Source organism: Molothrus ater, chromosome 4 (genome assembly GCF_012460135.2).
Source record: "Molothrus ater isolate BHLD 08-10-18 breed brown headed cowbird chromosome 4, BPBGC_Mater_1.1, whole genome shotgun sequence".
In the NCBI taxonomy this organism is placed as follows: Eukaryota; Metazoa; Chordata; class Aves; order Passeriformes; family Icteridae; genus Molothrus; species Molothrus ater.
The window spans coordinates 7,998,596-8,014,940 of NC_050481.2; the positions used below are offsets into that span (position 1 = coordinate 7,998,596).

The 16,345-nt window shown below is 35.9% G+C and overlaps 1 protein-coding gene across 2 annotated transcripts in view; it reads left to right on the plus strand.

Annotated features, from left to right (window-relative positions):
* The window catches only part of INPP4B (inositol polyphosphate-4-phosphatase type II B), a 286,348-nt gene that overhangs the window by 184,843 nt on the left and 85,160 nt on the right, over window positions 1–16,345 (plus strand). For both annotated transcript variants that reach the window (XM_036383013.1, XM_054514677.1), the window contains exons 9-10: window positions 1,073–1,145; window positions 6,985–7,132. In XM_036383013.1, coding sequence (XP_036238906.1) covers window positions 1,073–1,145; window positions 6,985–7,132 — 221 coding nt within the window. The remainder of the gene's footprint in view (window positions 1–1,072; window positions 1,146–6,984; window positions 7,133–16,345) is intronic.

A 16,345-nucleotide genomic window follows, 5' to 3' on the forward strand; every position in this document is an offset into this window, starting at 1 on the left:
TGGGCCTGGGGGACACAGAAGGCTTTAACAGCATCTTTCTAGGGGTTCCTAATACTTGTAAAGAGAGACCAGACTCATGACCAATGTATTTTCTGTGGTCTTTAAAGGAGTCCTTGGTTTGTACAAATCAGTTGCAACACAGTCTTGGTTTATAGGTTGATAGTGAGGATGCACTTGTGAGAATGATGAGTCATTGAATTAGTAAAAAATAAATAAGTTTTGAACTGGGTTTGCTCAGTTTTAGATGAACTGCATGCAGGAATTGCTCACACAAGAGGAAGGTGATGGTTAAATTCATTTTCAGATATCGCCTGGTAGAGGATACATCATGTGTTGCTCTCTGCCTTGAGTTCTCCACTGAGCTTCTAGGAGCTGGGGAAGCCCTAGGAACAGAGCTCCCTATGATCTTTGGAGACTCCCATTTGTTTTCTGGATGGGGGTAGGAGGAGCATTACAAATACTATGTGCAGGGGTACACTGCTTGATTTTTCCATGAACTTTTTATACTTTCATGCACTAATCTTATCAAAGCAATATTCCAATTCACTTGTATAACAAATTACTTGAATCACAAAATCTGAGCACATTTTAAGGACTTCTTTGTGCTTCCTGCTTTTCCCTTGTTTAAAAATTAATGAAGTCTTTTCTTGCACTGTGCATGTGAAAACTGCTTTGTCTAAAGAAACCTCTTTGAAAGCACAGAACTTGTCAAAAATGGTTTTAAACTAAAGTGCCTTATTTTTATAATAAAGTAAATAAATAAATAATAATATTTTTATTGTTAAACTAAACTATTACTATCTCTCAACATTTCTGCCATAATACTGGTAGGAAACATTTCTGTTTTCTTATGGAACATCTGATCATATTTTTTCATTTTGTTGGCTGTAATTCTGATTGTGTTACAGTATCTTGGAACAGAAATATAAAGATAAAAATGTAAATTATAAGTAAGACTTTGGAAGTTTATATTATTATCACTCATGGTTTTCAGCCTACCTTTTATAAACTGCCATGGGTTTATCTCAGACCCCCTGAATGTGTCACATTTGTGGTTGTATTTCTTTTGCAGTGTGCACTGGTTCGTGAGTGTACAGCCACTGAAGGCATAAGTGGGAAAGACAACCTGCCTTCCTTAAATGCAGGTAAGAATTCCAATATCTGTAAGAGACAGCTCTGGCAACTCTATGGCTGGTCCTGAAGAAATCACACAGATTTGTGGCAGAGCTCATAAATGTCTCTACAAATGCTGCATAGATGTTTAAGTTCAATATTTTAGTGTTCTATACATGTTTGGCGTTATCATTTCACTGAGAGATTTGAATAAATGGGGGTCAATTGCGCTTTCTGAAGCAGTGCTGAAATCTCCATCTCCTGCATCTTTACTGTTCAGTGATTTTCAGTGACTGAAAATCAGACTGTCAGTGACTTCCATGGGCATGGAATTAACATCATGAGCTTCTGTCATGTCGTTGCATGGCATTCTGTAAAATAATTATGCATTATTTGCAAGTGAATACCCAGGACAATCAATCTCTCTCATAACAGATGAAGTGGCAGTTTCAGATTGATCTGGAAACTATCTGTCCTAGAACGAAGGGAGCTGTTGGCAAGGCATTCTCAATTCTAGGTCAACTTGGGCTTGAGTGCATGGTGTTAAACTAGATCTGTTTTTCTTTCATTATGCTGAGAAATATTACATGCTGATATGCTGCGCCATAAAACTTTTATTAGCCCAGGTTTATGAATATCTATTACCCTGCAATAACAATGTCACAAATAAGTTATGTGGGTCATCTAAAACCACAGCACTGTCAAGAATTCTGTGTTTGCTGCATACAGTTGAGGAGGAATGTTACCAAACTTTTACAACTTTTTAAAATCTTTCCTGAAACTTTTTCATCTGACTTCTCTGATATGGAAGACTTTCTGAATCAGCTTTGCAGTCTGAAGGAAGCACTAAAAACTGCCAAAAATTAAGTTCTTCCATATATGTGTGAATATTGTATTTTTTTTCTGTGAGTTGTTGAGATTAGATCAGAATCAGAAAAAGTATGTTCTAGAGAAATACCATCTATTTTCACCAATTCAAAGTGAGAAAGATGTTAATTGAGAATTTCTGAATGTGCTGGAACTACATCTGGCTCCAGAAATTCCTGAACTGGAAATAGCTGGGGGCACGGAGGGTATCTTGTGTCTCCAGGTATATATTTATGGCTTTTCTTGGACACAAGATACAGAGGCCAGTGGAAGGATTTGATCTAACCCAGTGCAGTTCTTTGATTCTGATTCTGTATGTCATCCAGATGAGTGAGACTTGAAGAAATGACATTTCTGTCAGAGAACAATACCGATTCACAGCTGATTTTTTTTATTTGTTGCCTCCGTTGTATAGGTTTGATTGGGGTTTTTTGTTGACTTCTTTTGTGTAGAAAAATGCTGTAGGTTGTGCATGTGTTTTGTTGGAACTTCCAAGGTAGATGTCAGTTTTGGGAATATTGAAGTCTCAATCAATTTCTCAAGAATATTTCCATGTGATTCTCTGGTGTATCTAGACAGTGTTTTCACATTTTTTACTGTCATATACAAACACAATATAAAACCAAAGCCCACCCAACCCTATTAGGGTTTATAAAGTCAAACATATCACGAAGAGCTTTTTTTTTTTTTTTTTTTGTAATTTTTGGGTTGTCAGGCTTTTTTTAAAGAATTGAGGGGAAAGAGGTGCATATGCAAGAAATGACAGCATGCAGGATATTGGAAAGAGTTTGCACTCACAGGAAGTTTTTTTCGGATAAATAATTAGTCTTCAGTCTGTTTCCTGTATTTGTGACTTTCTCTTCTCATGCAGCATCACCTCCACTTTCCTGCTGACACCAGGCACTGATTCCAGGTTTTGTCAGTCCTACCCTTTTTATTGAATTCCTGATTTCTTTTCTTAGAAAAATTTTAGCTCTCCTTTTATACTGTCAGCCTCTTTCCCCAACCCATCAGACTTCTTGCCCAGCATACCTCCGTGACTGGGCTTCCTGTGGATTAAGGCTCTCTGTGTTGCCTGGATACAGACTGGATTTCTCCTATGGATACCTGTGCAGAAGTGCCAGGAAACCTGATAACATCAACAGTGCCTGCACTGCTTTCCCTGCTGTGTTCATACAGAAGTACCCCCAGAACAGTATGTTTTCCATATACATTCATATTTAGTACATGTGTATGCTGTTGTAAAGCTTTCTGGTACTTTCTGTTTATTTTTGTTTATCAGGCCTTCAAAATGATGAAACTGAAAAAAAAAAAGCCTCTGCGAATCCTTAAACTTGTAGGTACAGAAGCATGCTGGCATTCTTCTGAAATTTAAATCTTAGGATAGGGAACTCTCAGCCCTCCAGTGAGTTATGAGATGCTTATTGAGTGAGTGGGAATAAGCAATGTATTTCAGAGCCTTATCACTATTCCATCTATATCTCCAGAGATTGAATTTACATCTCAAAATTCAGTTATTTATTTATAATGCTGGAGAGTTTGCCAGTTGTTTACATGTAAACGAATTGCATTCTAAATTAAAAGAAATATAATGAAAGTAATTGAAATTAAGCAAAATTAAGAAAGCTGTAATTATTATTCCTGAGGTAATACACATCATATTCCAATGCTACAAAGAAAGATATAAATAGGAACACTGTTAGCAAATTAATATATGACAGTGATGTGCTTTGATCTATGTTCACTAGGGAATGAAAATAAAACCAGAGTATTCAATCTTTTATTATTTTTTATTGTACTTTCAGGGGAAGCAATGTGAAAGATATTGCATGGAATAAAAAGCACAGAGGTCTTCATATTAAAAAATGAGAATGTCCAAAAATATGGATGGGTAAATATATGGCATTGACTTTTAGGCTTGATGCTGTAGAGAGAAGCTTTTAAAACAGAGTTTTTCTCTTTTTTAACCACTGCAGTTCACGTGGATTTTGGGTTTTCTTTAATGCCTCTCATGATCACTGTCTAAATACAGGAAGGATTATCTTTATGAAACTTCCACTCATTTTAATCACTACTTTTTATAAAAAACAGTTCTAGTCTTGCCCTTCTTATTGTACATGCCCTCTAGAATTTGCTTCTAGACAAGTTGTTATAGTTAGAAATTAATTATTGTTACAGTTGGAGGGGAAGATACTTCTGAGATTTGTATGGAGTTGCATGCCTTCAGTAGTTCTGTTTATAAGGAAAACATCAAGTACTATGCAGCTTTTATTGGCAATCCTAAGCTTTAGCCATACTGCATATTGGGATTATTTGGGAAAAATTCCCAGGCTTTTTTTGACTTTGTAAATGCAATTTTCTTAAACCCATGGAGATATGATTTGGCCATTTAAAAAAACTTACAACACACTTGCACTTATCCCCATCTGAAAATTCAGACCTGAATCAAAGACCTGAAAATTAAGCTAGTACCTGTAGAGGAGTTGAATAATTCTGGCAACAATAAAAGTCACAACTTTGAATCTATGTTTTTAGTGTTCTTTGTCTGCAGTTGTGATGGGTTTTCTGGGGCAGTTGTGATGAGTTTTCTTGGGGTTTCTTTTATCTTTGTGATGGTGGTAACAGCGGGGAGATGGGAGGAAAGAGATTTTTCAGGTACATATTTGCATTAGGTTCTCACAGATTAATGTGTATTTTTCAGTGTAGTAGATTCTGAGTGTGAATTTAAGGGCTGCTCTTGGAAAAAATAAACTTGATAAACTCCTTGGGAAGTAGATAGAAAAAGGTAAAATAAAGAATCTTTTGTGTCTGGGGCATCATCATTTAAAATGTCCAGGTAATACACTGATCAGGGGGCACAACAGAAAAAAACAATACCAACTCAAAATTATCATCTGGTTTGGCAGTTTTCTGTTTAAGGCCAGACCTGAATTAGCCCTTCGTTTCCTGAGCTCTCCCTGACATTTGAAAATTTGCATTCCCTGCCTTGTTAATGGCAGATGATTGGTGCCATACATCAGCTTTGTGAATTGTCAGAAACCTGTTAATATTATTGATGAGACTGATTTCGTTGATGAAAAGAATCTCAGCAGAAGAGAAGGATGGCAGGAAACACACACTGCCGCATTTAACCAAGTGAAGTAATAAAGCCTGAACGCTTGGTGAAAGTTGGTCATAGGCACAGGACTTGGAGATGGTTTTTTTTTTTCTCTAATTAAATCTGTGTGGTGAGAACCCTTAAACTCTAAAAGTGTGTGGAAAAAAATGTTTGAACATTGAGATATTTTGGGTATTAGTAGTAAAGAAAAATTGGTCTTTTTAGTATGTCAGAGAAATTAAGCATCTCTTTCGCTTATTTCACAATACTGAGTGAAAATTTAGTTTTTGAAAGTAAAATCACTAAGAACTAAAGGCAAAATTACTCTAAAAAGGCTTATTAAATGACTATAAAATGGCAAGAAATGCTTATAATGTACTGTAATTAAGAAATAGTTGGCTTCTGATTGTAAAGGCGTAAATTATAACATCTGTATAATAACCCTTCACAAGAGATGGAAAATAGAATAAAAGTTTTTTAAAACTCAGTTGCTCCATCTCTGGATCAGAAAAGGGCATAATCCAACAATAGTTTTTCATCAAAGACTACTGATGAAATACATCTCAGTAGAGTGATGGGAATGTAGAGCAGTAGAACCACTTGAACATTGCTCCTTTCTTCGAGTTGCAAGCAATGAGGTTATTAGCAGTATATTTAAATCTCTGGTCTTCTTTTAGGCCTTTCCTAAAGGATTTTTTGTTAAAAGTCCTGATTGCTTAGATAGACAAGACAGTTTGGGTACCTTTTATTTTTAATTCTCTATAAATCAGACTACATAAACATTAATGGTGTCGGGGAGTTTTGAACTGAAATGTCTGTTAGTAGCTGTCACTTGACGGCAGCAGTTTCCCTGCAGCACACATGGGGAATGTATTCCTCTGAGTTACAGACCACTCAGTGGCTGAGCAGTGGGAGCCTGCTGGAAGGCAGCTTTTTCCAGAAGGCTTGACAGAAAGGTAGCAGTGGATTTGGATGGCTCTCCAAACTCATTCCAAGTCAAGATATTGTGGACATGTGTGTTAAATGACAATCATTTGTCTCCAAGTAAGCTTATCAAACTAGTGAACAGAACTTTTTCTTCCTCAGCTTTTCCCCTTTTTGATCTTTCTGGAAAATAAGAGCAGGGAAAAAAAAACCAAAATAGAAAGATGGGAAGGAGAGAGTAGATGATATGGCATCGTTTTAAGATCTGAACGGAAATGTAGCCAACACATGAAAACTGTAAAATAAAAAATGTGATGGGTTTTAAACATAATCTTCCAAAATACAAAGAAATGTGATTTTCTTATGTCACATTGCAGTAGTGATCTGAAAACAGTGTATGTAACATATTGACAGGGCTGTTATATTTATTTCTCTGTAGTGGCAGTGTCTTGACCGCATCAATGATCAAGGTAACTCCCATATGGTCAAAGGTCAAGTTTCCTTTAATGTAGAAGCACACCTTCAATTTGTATTAATGATTTGTGTGTTCATGTCAAGGGGAAGATGCAGCTGAACTCTGAGTCCTGTGCAATTTATTGGAATTGTGAGTGGTGCTGGCAAGCTGTGGTGGTGACTGTATTGAGTTCACTGTTCATTTGTGCTCTCTGTTTTTCCTAACTTCAGCTTAAATGTAAGAAAAGAGAGTCTGATTTACATTCTCACTACTTTGATGACCTGAATTCAAAATTTACCTACTCTGCTGGTAAAATGTGATTTATTGATGTACTAGTAATACCTTGCCCTCCACATGCTGGTATAAAAACAAAATAAAAATTAAATGTTTTTAGTAGAATTTTAATGGTTCTAAAATTAATTTTGTAAGCTAGGGGGAAAATAATATAATAATTTTGCGGGTGATTGTCATAAATTTTTGGAGTCATATAACCGCATTACAGCAGTGATATTGTTTTTGCTCTTTGCAGTGTTGAGAAACCCCGTTTGTAAGTTATATAGATTCCCTACTTCTGACAACAAGTGGATGCGGATCCGGGAGCAGATGGCTGAGACTACCCTCTCTTTCCATGTTCCCAAAGAGCTAATAAATCTGCACATAAAGGAGGACATGAGAAGGTAAGGAAGAAGCAGCAATATCGATTATATTTTTCTGACTTTGAATACTGCAAACGAGGAGCTAGAATATATTTATTTGTAGTATGAAATGGGCACTTCACAACTGCTAAGAATTTACAGCTGGAACTGAACAGAATTGATTGCTCAATAGGACTCCAGTGACCTCATAAGTTCTGAGCAATGAACTGTGCTAAAGTGCAGTCATGACTTTAAATCTGTTACCACCACCATTTGATTAACAATAGAAATATTCTGGAGCATTAACATTTTATAAAGGATCAGAAAATGACAGGGGGCTGAGCAACATGGTGCTGTGTTTGGCTATGTGTCTGGCTGGAGTTAATGACATAGACAAACATATGCAATGAAAAATGACAAGTTTATAGTGAATAAAGGAGCATTAAGGATAAAAATGACATTCCTTTAGCTAATCTAAATTAGTTGCCATAAGAAAAGGATTCCAAAGTAATGTTTGTTTGAAACCCTAATGTTTGGCCCTGTAACCCAGAGAGATTTCTGAGAATCATTACAATGTGTATGGCCTGAAGAAAAAGGAGAATAGAGAACACAGGTGTCCCAAAAGCCTTTGAATGTCCAATTTCCCACTGCAGTGATTAAAATGGCAGCCTGTCCTTGAATCCTTGTAAGCTGTGCTGATAAAATTTGGGGAAACACCTTTATTTTAAGTAGTACCTTTAAGTAGCCCAGGGCTACTCTGAAGACAAGGCCTTCTTCTTCCAGTGATAATGGATGATGTAGAAGATATTGCCTCCTTCCTCATGGAAGTTACTTAACACATAGATGGGCATCTGGTCTCATGTGTAAGAGTAATGCTGTGACCTAGTGTTGCATCCCAAAGCCATCCTGTGCACTTGAAAGCAATTCCTTCCTGTTGTGTCATATCCCAAAACAACCTGTTGTGGTTGTTTGTTCTGCAGTATGAAGCCTCTTTTCCTTTTTTTATTTACCCCATCTGTTGCCTCTGTGTGATGTTTATATGCCAATAGAACAGCATGTGGGAGACTGGAATCTTGATTTTAATAAAATCAGTGGACTGACACATCCTTATGCATGGTGATGATGGGTTATAAAATTCCTATGAATTGTTATAATAGTTTATTTTATTAATTTTGTGCTGTGTTCAGGCATTTATGGCCTCATCTTGTTTGAGAATACTTATGTGCAAGGTTCTTGTAGTAAGCAATAAAAATAGATTATACTGAGTCTCACAGTTCATGCACTTCCCATATTTTCATTTGCCCCATGGGTAAATGCCTTTTAAATGTAGAGGATTACTTCAACCACTTTTACTACTACTGCATTATTCTCTCCAAAGGCATAATGCAAGTAATAGCCCTTGTTGTTGTATCATATTATAGAATTCACCTCCCTGATAAACTCATAGTAAAAATTCACCATGGTGGGGTTTTCTCTTCACCAAAATAAAGATTTGAAAACAAACAGAAGTAAAAGTTGCACAAAGATTGAGATAAATGCCTCTGATTTTCCTGACTGCCAATGTGGTTGAGCTGTTCAAGCCTAATTGAAAGTGTGGGTGTGAAAGAAGGAGACAAAGTGATTGATACAGTCTGAAGGAGGAGATAAGACTAACCAAAAGGAGCAACAATATGTAGAATACTAGCAGATGGTGGGAATAGGAGCATCTGTTTCATCTATCATCATATAAGAGTGTGGGTTGGAGCTCCAGCTTTGTCTGGGCTTTCTTTCTCAAAATAATTGTGAAGATGTGTGTTCTTGTGGAGTCCTTACACTTGTAATCTAGTAAAATATGTGAGGAGGATGCTACTATTATATTGGGTGTTGAGCTCAGACAAAACATTCACTGCACCATCTCCAGGCTATTCTCTTCTGAAGGATTCTTCCCTGTGTCTTTTTCCCTCTGTTAGTTTAAAAGGATAAATATTTTTGTCTCAGAAGCCACTTATCATACTCAGCCTGTTTCGTTTTTTTTTATTATGGCTTCAATATAGTTAGGTCTGAAGCAATTACCTATAAAAATATGCAAGTAAGTGTTAATGCTATTCAGTATTCATTAAAAATTGTAGTTTAAATTCCCTTTTCTCACAATCTTAAGATTGATTATCTCTTGATAAAACTTCAGTGTTCATTGTCAACCAAAGCCTTTCATTTACTGACATGATGCTTTGAAATATGTAACCTCTAAGGGTATTTAACTTTGAATTTCAGCATGAAATAATGTTTTTAAAGAAATGCATGAATTGAAGATTTTTATCCTTCAAGCCTCCCTGGAAGAAATTTTATTAGGAACTATATGGTAATTTTTATTGTTCTAGTAAAGGTCATACAGTCTGCTTTGCTTGTTTTTATTACAAAATTATTTCTGTTTCTTCTTTGAGGTATTCCAATGAGTCCTTTCTTCTGGTTTTAATATTTCTTTACACAAATCTGGTCCAGATATTTTACACGTGTCATGCAAGATTAGCCAAGTGGTTCTTTGAACCTCATGATTATAAAAAAGTCTTAGCTTACAGTAATTTTTCAGAAAGTTGATTGCCCTATACAATAGAAGTTGTAGATGCAACCAGTGTAACTGGGTCAGCACAGCAAGAGATTTGGCTGAAAGGAAATTCCACCTATACTTGAATTTGGCTCATGGCATTTGTGATCGCAACTCATAAGAAAATTTCAAATGTAAATTACTGAACTTAAACCCCCTCTCCAGAGTAAAAAGCACACATGCAAGCTTTCTCCTGCGTCACAAATGACTGTCCTATCTGATCAACGCTAGGCTTTTTTTTTTTTTTGGTGCAAATCTATGCAGTCTGTATTTTGTTTCTTTCATGAAACATTTTGAAACAATGGCAACATTCAGACTGTCTGAAAAATACTTTTTTTTTTTTTTTACTTCTTCTTACCATGCAACTTCCGTTGAGAAATGGAGCCCCAGTCATTGATGGCATGTGTTGGGAGTAGGCTTTGATTTTTTTGGACATTTGGATGTTGGTATTTACTTGACTTGTTTTTGAGCAGTGGCATTGTGAACGTGTTGTATTGATAAGAGGTGGTAGCATTTAATGAAAGTGATTTTGGGTAAACTTATAATGACTTTTGAAAATATTTGAACCAACCACATTGAGAGAGGCACTGTCGCTATGCTTATCCAGCGAAGGATTTTTCACAAGATTGTTTCTTGTAAGTACCTCATTTTCAACACTTAAAAAGTTCCCAAACCTGTCAGTAAAATGTAGCTCAGATGCATATAAATGCAGTATTTACCTCATTGTGCATCAAAAAGGATGTGAAACTTTTCTCTTCTTACTCTCCATCAGTTACTGCATAAAGGAATGTAATTATATGAACATAAGTGTAGCTTGACTTTTGTAAACAGTGTTTAGATGGTTGTCCTCATGAGTCAAGATCAGTTTTAAACCCCATTAATTTATAAACCAAAGGATAAAATATTGATGAATGAACATAATTTTCTCTCCTCTTGATTTCACTGTTCACAGCCAATTTCGGAAGATATGGCCTCCGTGAAAGCCTAAGAGGGGCTATCATAGGTGACTTAAGTAAAATTTTCTGGATTTTACTTTGATTTTTGGTGTTTAAAGTTGTACTGCACTGGAGTGGAGTGACATCACTTGGTTTTTTTGGTGACAGTTACCTCTAAGGTAACGTTACCTTGAATTCAGCAGCGCTGTGTGGCAGCAGCTCTCTGGCCACAGAGAGCAGCACACAACTTTCCCAGGAGTCCTCCTGGGAAAAGCAGTGATAAGATCAGAGAAAAGAATGATAAGCAATTCTTATCTTCACCTGCTGCACCTGTTGTTGTGAACATGTGCAATGTGTTTCGGAGATTTGTTTGCCAAAGGGCGGTTTCTTAATTAGCCAGTGGTGATGTGTTTTGGATTGGAGGACTAATTAGGTCCACCTGTATTGTAACTATCCATAAAAGCAATGGATTTCTTAATAACTTCTTAATAAGTTATTAACTTCTTAATAAGTATAGTTTAATAAAGTGATTGATCAGCCTTCTGTGAATCATGGAGTCAGTGTTAATTATTACCCAGCTGGGAGCTTGTGACAACAGTGCTGAATCTATAAAATGCTAACTTACCTTCTCTATTGGGATTGCCCTCTCAGAGAGGGCTTTTTTTGGCAAGATCCACACAGGTTTTAAGGCTCCAGAGAAATCATTCAGTACCAATTAGCAAAGGCTGCTAAGATTCCCAGATGTTATATTTCTGCACAGCATGCCCTAAGGAAGTCCATATTGATCAAATTAGAGCCTCCCACAACATGGTGAAAGAATGCAAAATTGAAGTGAAAAATCACTTCCTGTCACTTAAGGCATTAGGGTGACTAAAAAAGCTTTATACAGTTTTATGATGTTGCTTGTGTCATAGAGATCCTCACTCTGTATTTGGAATTACGCATTCTGATTAATAAATTGTGGCAAAAAAGAAAACAGAAACCCAGAAAACGTTTGAATGGTTGAGTAATTGTTCAATTGATAATGTGATCAATCTTGCCACATATATGACTCCAAGCTGAAAGAAGGAAATAAAGTTTTAAATGTAAACTGTGAAAATAAAATGGTTTTGCTCATATCATGCAACAGAAGCAATATTGTCTAAAGCTGATTTCACTGTATTTTGGTGAAGCAATCAAAATAGAAAAATAACCAAAAAAACACCCTAAAACAGTTCTAGACCCTACTGGTAATTACTAAAATATAATTTAGGATAAAGTGTAAATTCCACAGATGTCATTCTAAGTATTGCTGAATTCAAGACTCTGCAATTGACTGATGCTGGAGAATGATCCTCTGCTATTAAATGCAAATCATACAGTTAAGTCCAAATGATCATGCTCTTTAAAGCTACTGAGGTTTTGAAAGATAAACCCTAGTAATAAAATATCGAAGGAAGGGAGAGAGTTCAGTAGGGAAAGAATTTCAAGCAGGAATGGAAGCAAAATGGTCTTAAAGTAGGAAGGGAGAAATGAGTTAAATTTAGCTTATATATTGTCTACATTTTTGTATAATAAAAAGTGTAGTGGATAGAAATTAAAAGGAACTTAAAGTTTTCATCTCCTAGGAACCATATAAAATCTTATCATGGCTTTGCAAACCCCAGTCTATTCTCCTCACATGTATAGGAAAAGAGGCTTTAAAGTATTTTTAAATGTATTTGTTGCCTTTTTTTGGGTGGGTAGTTTGCTCATGTGGTTCTGGTGGGATTTCTTTTATCTCTTTTTTAAGCTTTGTTTTCTCTTTTTCTGTTCGTTTGTTTGTTTCTAAACAACTGTTCAGGGCATGCAAAGGTAAGCACAAGTTACATGGAAGTTTTTAGTTGCCTGTCAGGTCAGGCTTACCAAAACTTGGAATAATTTTGGGAAATTCTGTAAGGAGACAAAAATGGCAACTGTTTTCATGAGAGTCTAAAATGAGATGATTAGTAGAGAAAGAAAAACATGCCCTTTTTTTCAATTTTTTTTTTCTGATTGACTCCTCTGTAATAATTATTTGCCTGGTTTGGAAACAATAGAGTGAAAAAGCTATGAGTATTTTATTTCTGTAGGGCATGTCATATTGTTTGTCTGGAGTTTATTGCCTATATATCACAGAAGCATATCTTGTAGCAAAGAAAAATGAGAGTAATTTTATCTGATTCTGTTCTTTGAAAAAAAAATAAGATGAAGCGGTTGTCCATATATTTTAAAGTGAACTTTGTTAGGAAGAATAATTCCTGTGCTCCTTTCCTTAGAAGCTTCTAAGCTTCCTTTATGTATGAGTGATTGAGTCATATCCCAAAGCTTATGGTTTATATTTACTCCAAAGCTCCTGTTTGATAAATATTCAGAAGTTTTATGCTGTTAGAATATTACAGAAGTTTTGCAAATATAATCTGCAGAAATGTCTCCTCTTGTTTTGAATCCTGCTAAGCTCCTTGCTTCTGATGTTTTGTGAAAGTAGATTTCAGAAGCTAATTTTGCTTAGTGGAGGCCAAAATCACTTCATTTTCTAGATTTTGAAGTTGACATGTTTGCTTTACTAGGAAACACATCATTAGATTTTTGAAGCTGTAATGTATAAAAATTGCTACTAGGTCTTCATACAGCATTTTCAGTTTATGTGCTTTTATCATATATTCTCTTAATTATCTCCTCTTCTTTTAATTACATTGATCTTTTCAACTTCATCTTTCAATTTGTCAGGATTTGTGTCAGTAATGATGCAAGTGGCTATTTTTGCTGTTTTCTTTTCTGAGACAGAGTAATCACAACCAAGAAAGTTCTTTGAGGGATTGCCCTCTTTTCAGTCCTCTTGCACATCTTAACATCCTGCTGATGTTTTGCATTATTTTATTCCGAATTTTGGAGACAGGTAACTTGACACTCGGTGTTCATGCAGCAACTGCCAACTTGATTGAGATTTCACTTCCTTATATAGATAAGGAGTCCATGAGGTTAATCCTCATTGGCTGAGCCAGTTACTTCCCAGATAACCAGCCCATAGCAGCCTGAGTCCCCAGCGGCCGGGGCCTGCTCTTACTGGTCCAATTCCATAAGTGAGGTAATTATATAATCAGTCATGTATTTCAGTTAGAAAGCTGGAATTATTTCTACTGTAGGCCACCACATACTTTGATTTATTGTCACTGACCACAGGTTTTTACGGTGCAGTCTGCAATGGTGTCTGGACTGCCGGTGGTTCTGAACTTGCACAAACAAGTTCATTAGAAACATGAGTTCAATACTAGGACCTCCTTCAAATAATTTTGCGACATGATTCATGCCACTCCTTCAAAGTACTCCTTACAGAAATCAGGGGGCTGTATTTTAGCACTGAATATGCTTCCTTCAGACTTCTAAGCTGTTGTATCTAAAGCAACGAGCAAGTCTTTTTCTGTTACTGCTGTCATTAAAGTGCATGACACAAAGCAGGAGCTGTTTAAGTAGAAATTACCAACATGAGTCATACAGAAAATTCATTGCACCTCTTTCAGGTACTTTTAGTGGTTTACTATATTCCTGCATCTAAGGTGTTCTCAAAAATAAAATTGCGTGAGTTGGTAAATCAAAGAGAGAATCTGAGCCTTGGGCTCAGATTCTCAGTCATTTCTTGAAAATGGACTTCTCAGAACATAATTAATCTACCAAAGGAAAGAATGCATGTGATAATCAAAATGTACCTAAAACAGACTTAAGAATTAGCTAATTAGCTAATATTTAAGGTTGGAGAAAGAGGAATGGGGCAGACTGTTTCCATCCACATTCTGGTTAGATGCAAACAGGTGAAGAATATGCCAAGGCCACCAAGGAATGTACCTGATTAGTGAAGGCAGGAGACAGTGGAAGCTCAGACGTGTTCTTGGGTGGAGTTTGCGTTGGGCAGTGACAGAAAAGACTATCCAGGAGGTAAGTTTGAGGAGCTGAACAGCAAGCCAAAGACAAACAGCTCTAGACAAAGCTTGGATTTTGTTCTGTAAGATGAGCTTAAGTTGATGCAGAGCCCAAGATCTGTCGCAGCGATGAGAGCAATTACCTGGAAAAGACTTTGAAAAAAGATTTGGAGTAGGGGGACGATAAAGAAATTTTAACAGCACAGAGTTTGTTGTAAGCTTCCTGTACAGTCGACAAACTATTCAAAGTTCCATGGATGCATTGAAAAGTTGGATCAGTAACTGATTTGCCCTCTGTAAAACCAATATCTATTATAAAGATTAATTTTTGTATAGCACAATTGTTGTTTGACACAATTACTGGTTGAAGTGTGTTTTTAAAGTTATTCAATGAAATAAGTTAACATAAAAGTATTAAAATATTATTAAAAATTTCAAAAATTGTCTTAGTATGAACTATAAACTTTTTCAAAAATGAAAAATATTCTGGTTTTTCCACTCTGTTAACTTTTAGAAAAGGCCTTTCATGTAATAATAATAAAGCTTGGTACTGTGGAGTATTGTTGATGGAGTTTAGATATAGAAAAGACAACTCTTTTTTCATTCAGAACTCAGAATTGTATTGAGTCAATAACAGCAGTGATAAACTGTAAAAAAACCACAAGACATAAATCCAATTTAAATCCTCTCTCTTCTATAATTTCATTAGAAAAAGAAATAAAGATATAAAGTGAGGCTATGAGGCTATTTTCTAAGGAAGTGTCTGTCATATAATCCTGTTTTCTAATGGTTTTTATTTTGCTGTATTTTAAAATGAAAATAAATTCAGAAATTAGTCTTTAAAAAAATTTCCATGCTGTCTATGTTCTAGATTGCTATAGCGCTGTACTCTCACTTTAAGCATTGTTGATGTGTCTTTTTTGCCACATATTGAAGACTGAATTTTTACTTCAGTGATTTGTACATGTTTCTGAGAAGAAACAAATACCAACCTTGTCACCAGTAATGGGGACAGGATTTGATATTTCTTGATATTTCTTGAAATCCTATTAAAATTAATATTCCCATTGCTATTGGTGTCAGTGGAGTTAACTCATAGCCAGCTGGTTAAACAAGTTCTTGGGTTTGGTTGGGTGTTTTAGCCTCAGATAAAAGTTTTCTATTCCTGCTGTTGTTTACCTTCAGTTTGAGACCGACAGCTCCAGGCATGAGCTTAGATAGAGGCAGGGATATAGTTCTTGGATGGAATACTCTATTCCTATACAGAAGGAGTAGTCAAGTTTTGGAAGCTAGCCAGGTCCAAACATTGTTGCCAAAACTATTAAATCAGACACCTTAAATATTAAGGGCCAAAATATTATCACTGCACATGAACAAAATTGCATACCCTGACAAATTTTACAGGAAGAAGGAAGATTTTACAGGACAAGGAAGCCCTAAGATTTTAATTGAAAGAGAACCTCATGTTATACTGCTAAAAACTGGCAAAGAAAATGGTCACTGAGAATGTTTGGTTTATCCTTTCATATCCCTTCATGGCAGATTGTTCTTATACATTACTAGTTTGTATTGTTGGAGGAAAGTTTAATTGGTGCAGCTTCAGGAGCACTTAAATGGCAAAAAGTAATAATATCATTAACACAAACTGTCAGCAAGTTCATGTGCTGTATCTTTGTTTCCATGGTGATATTTTCAAGAACGCGTATAAATGAAATGCTTTAATTCCACTTCCAGTGCAATCTGTTTGGTTTTGATTGTCATCTACACCAGGAGCAGAGGTATGCCCATGGAGCTTATTCTGACTGCACTGTTCACACTAATGCAA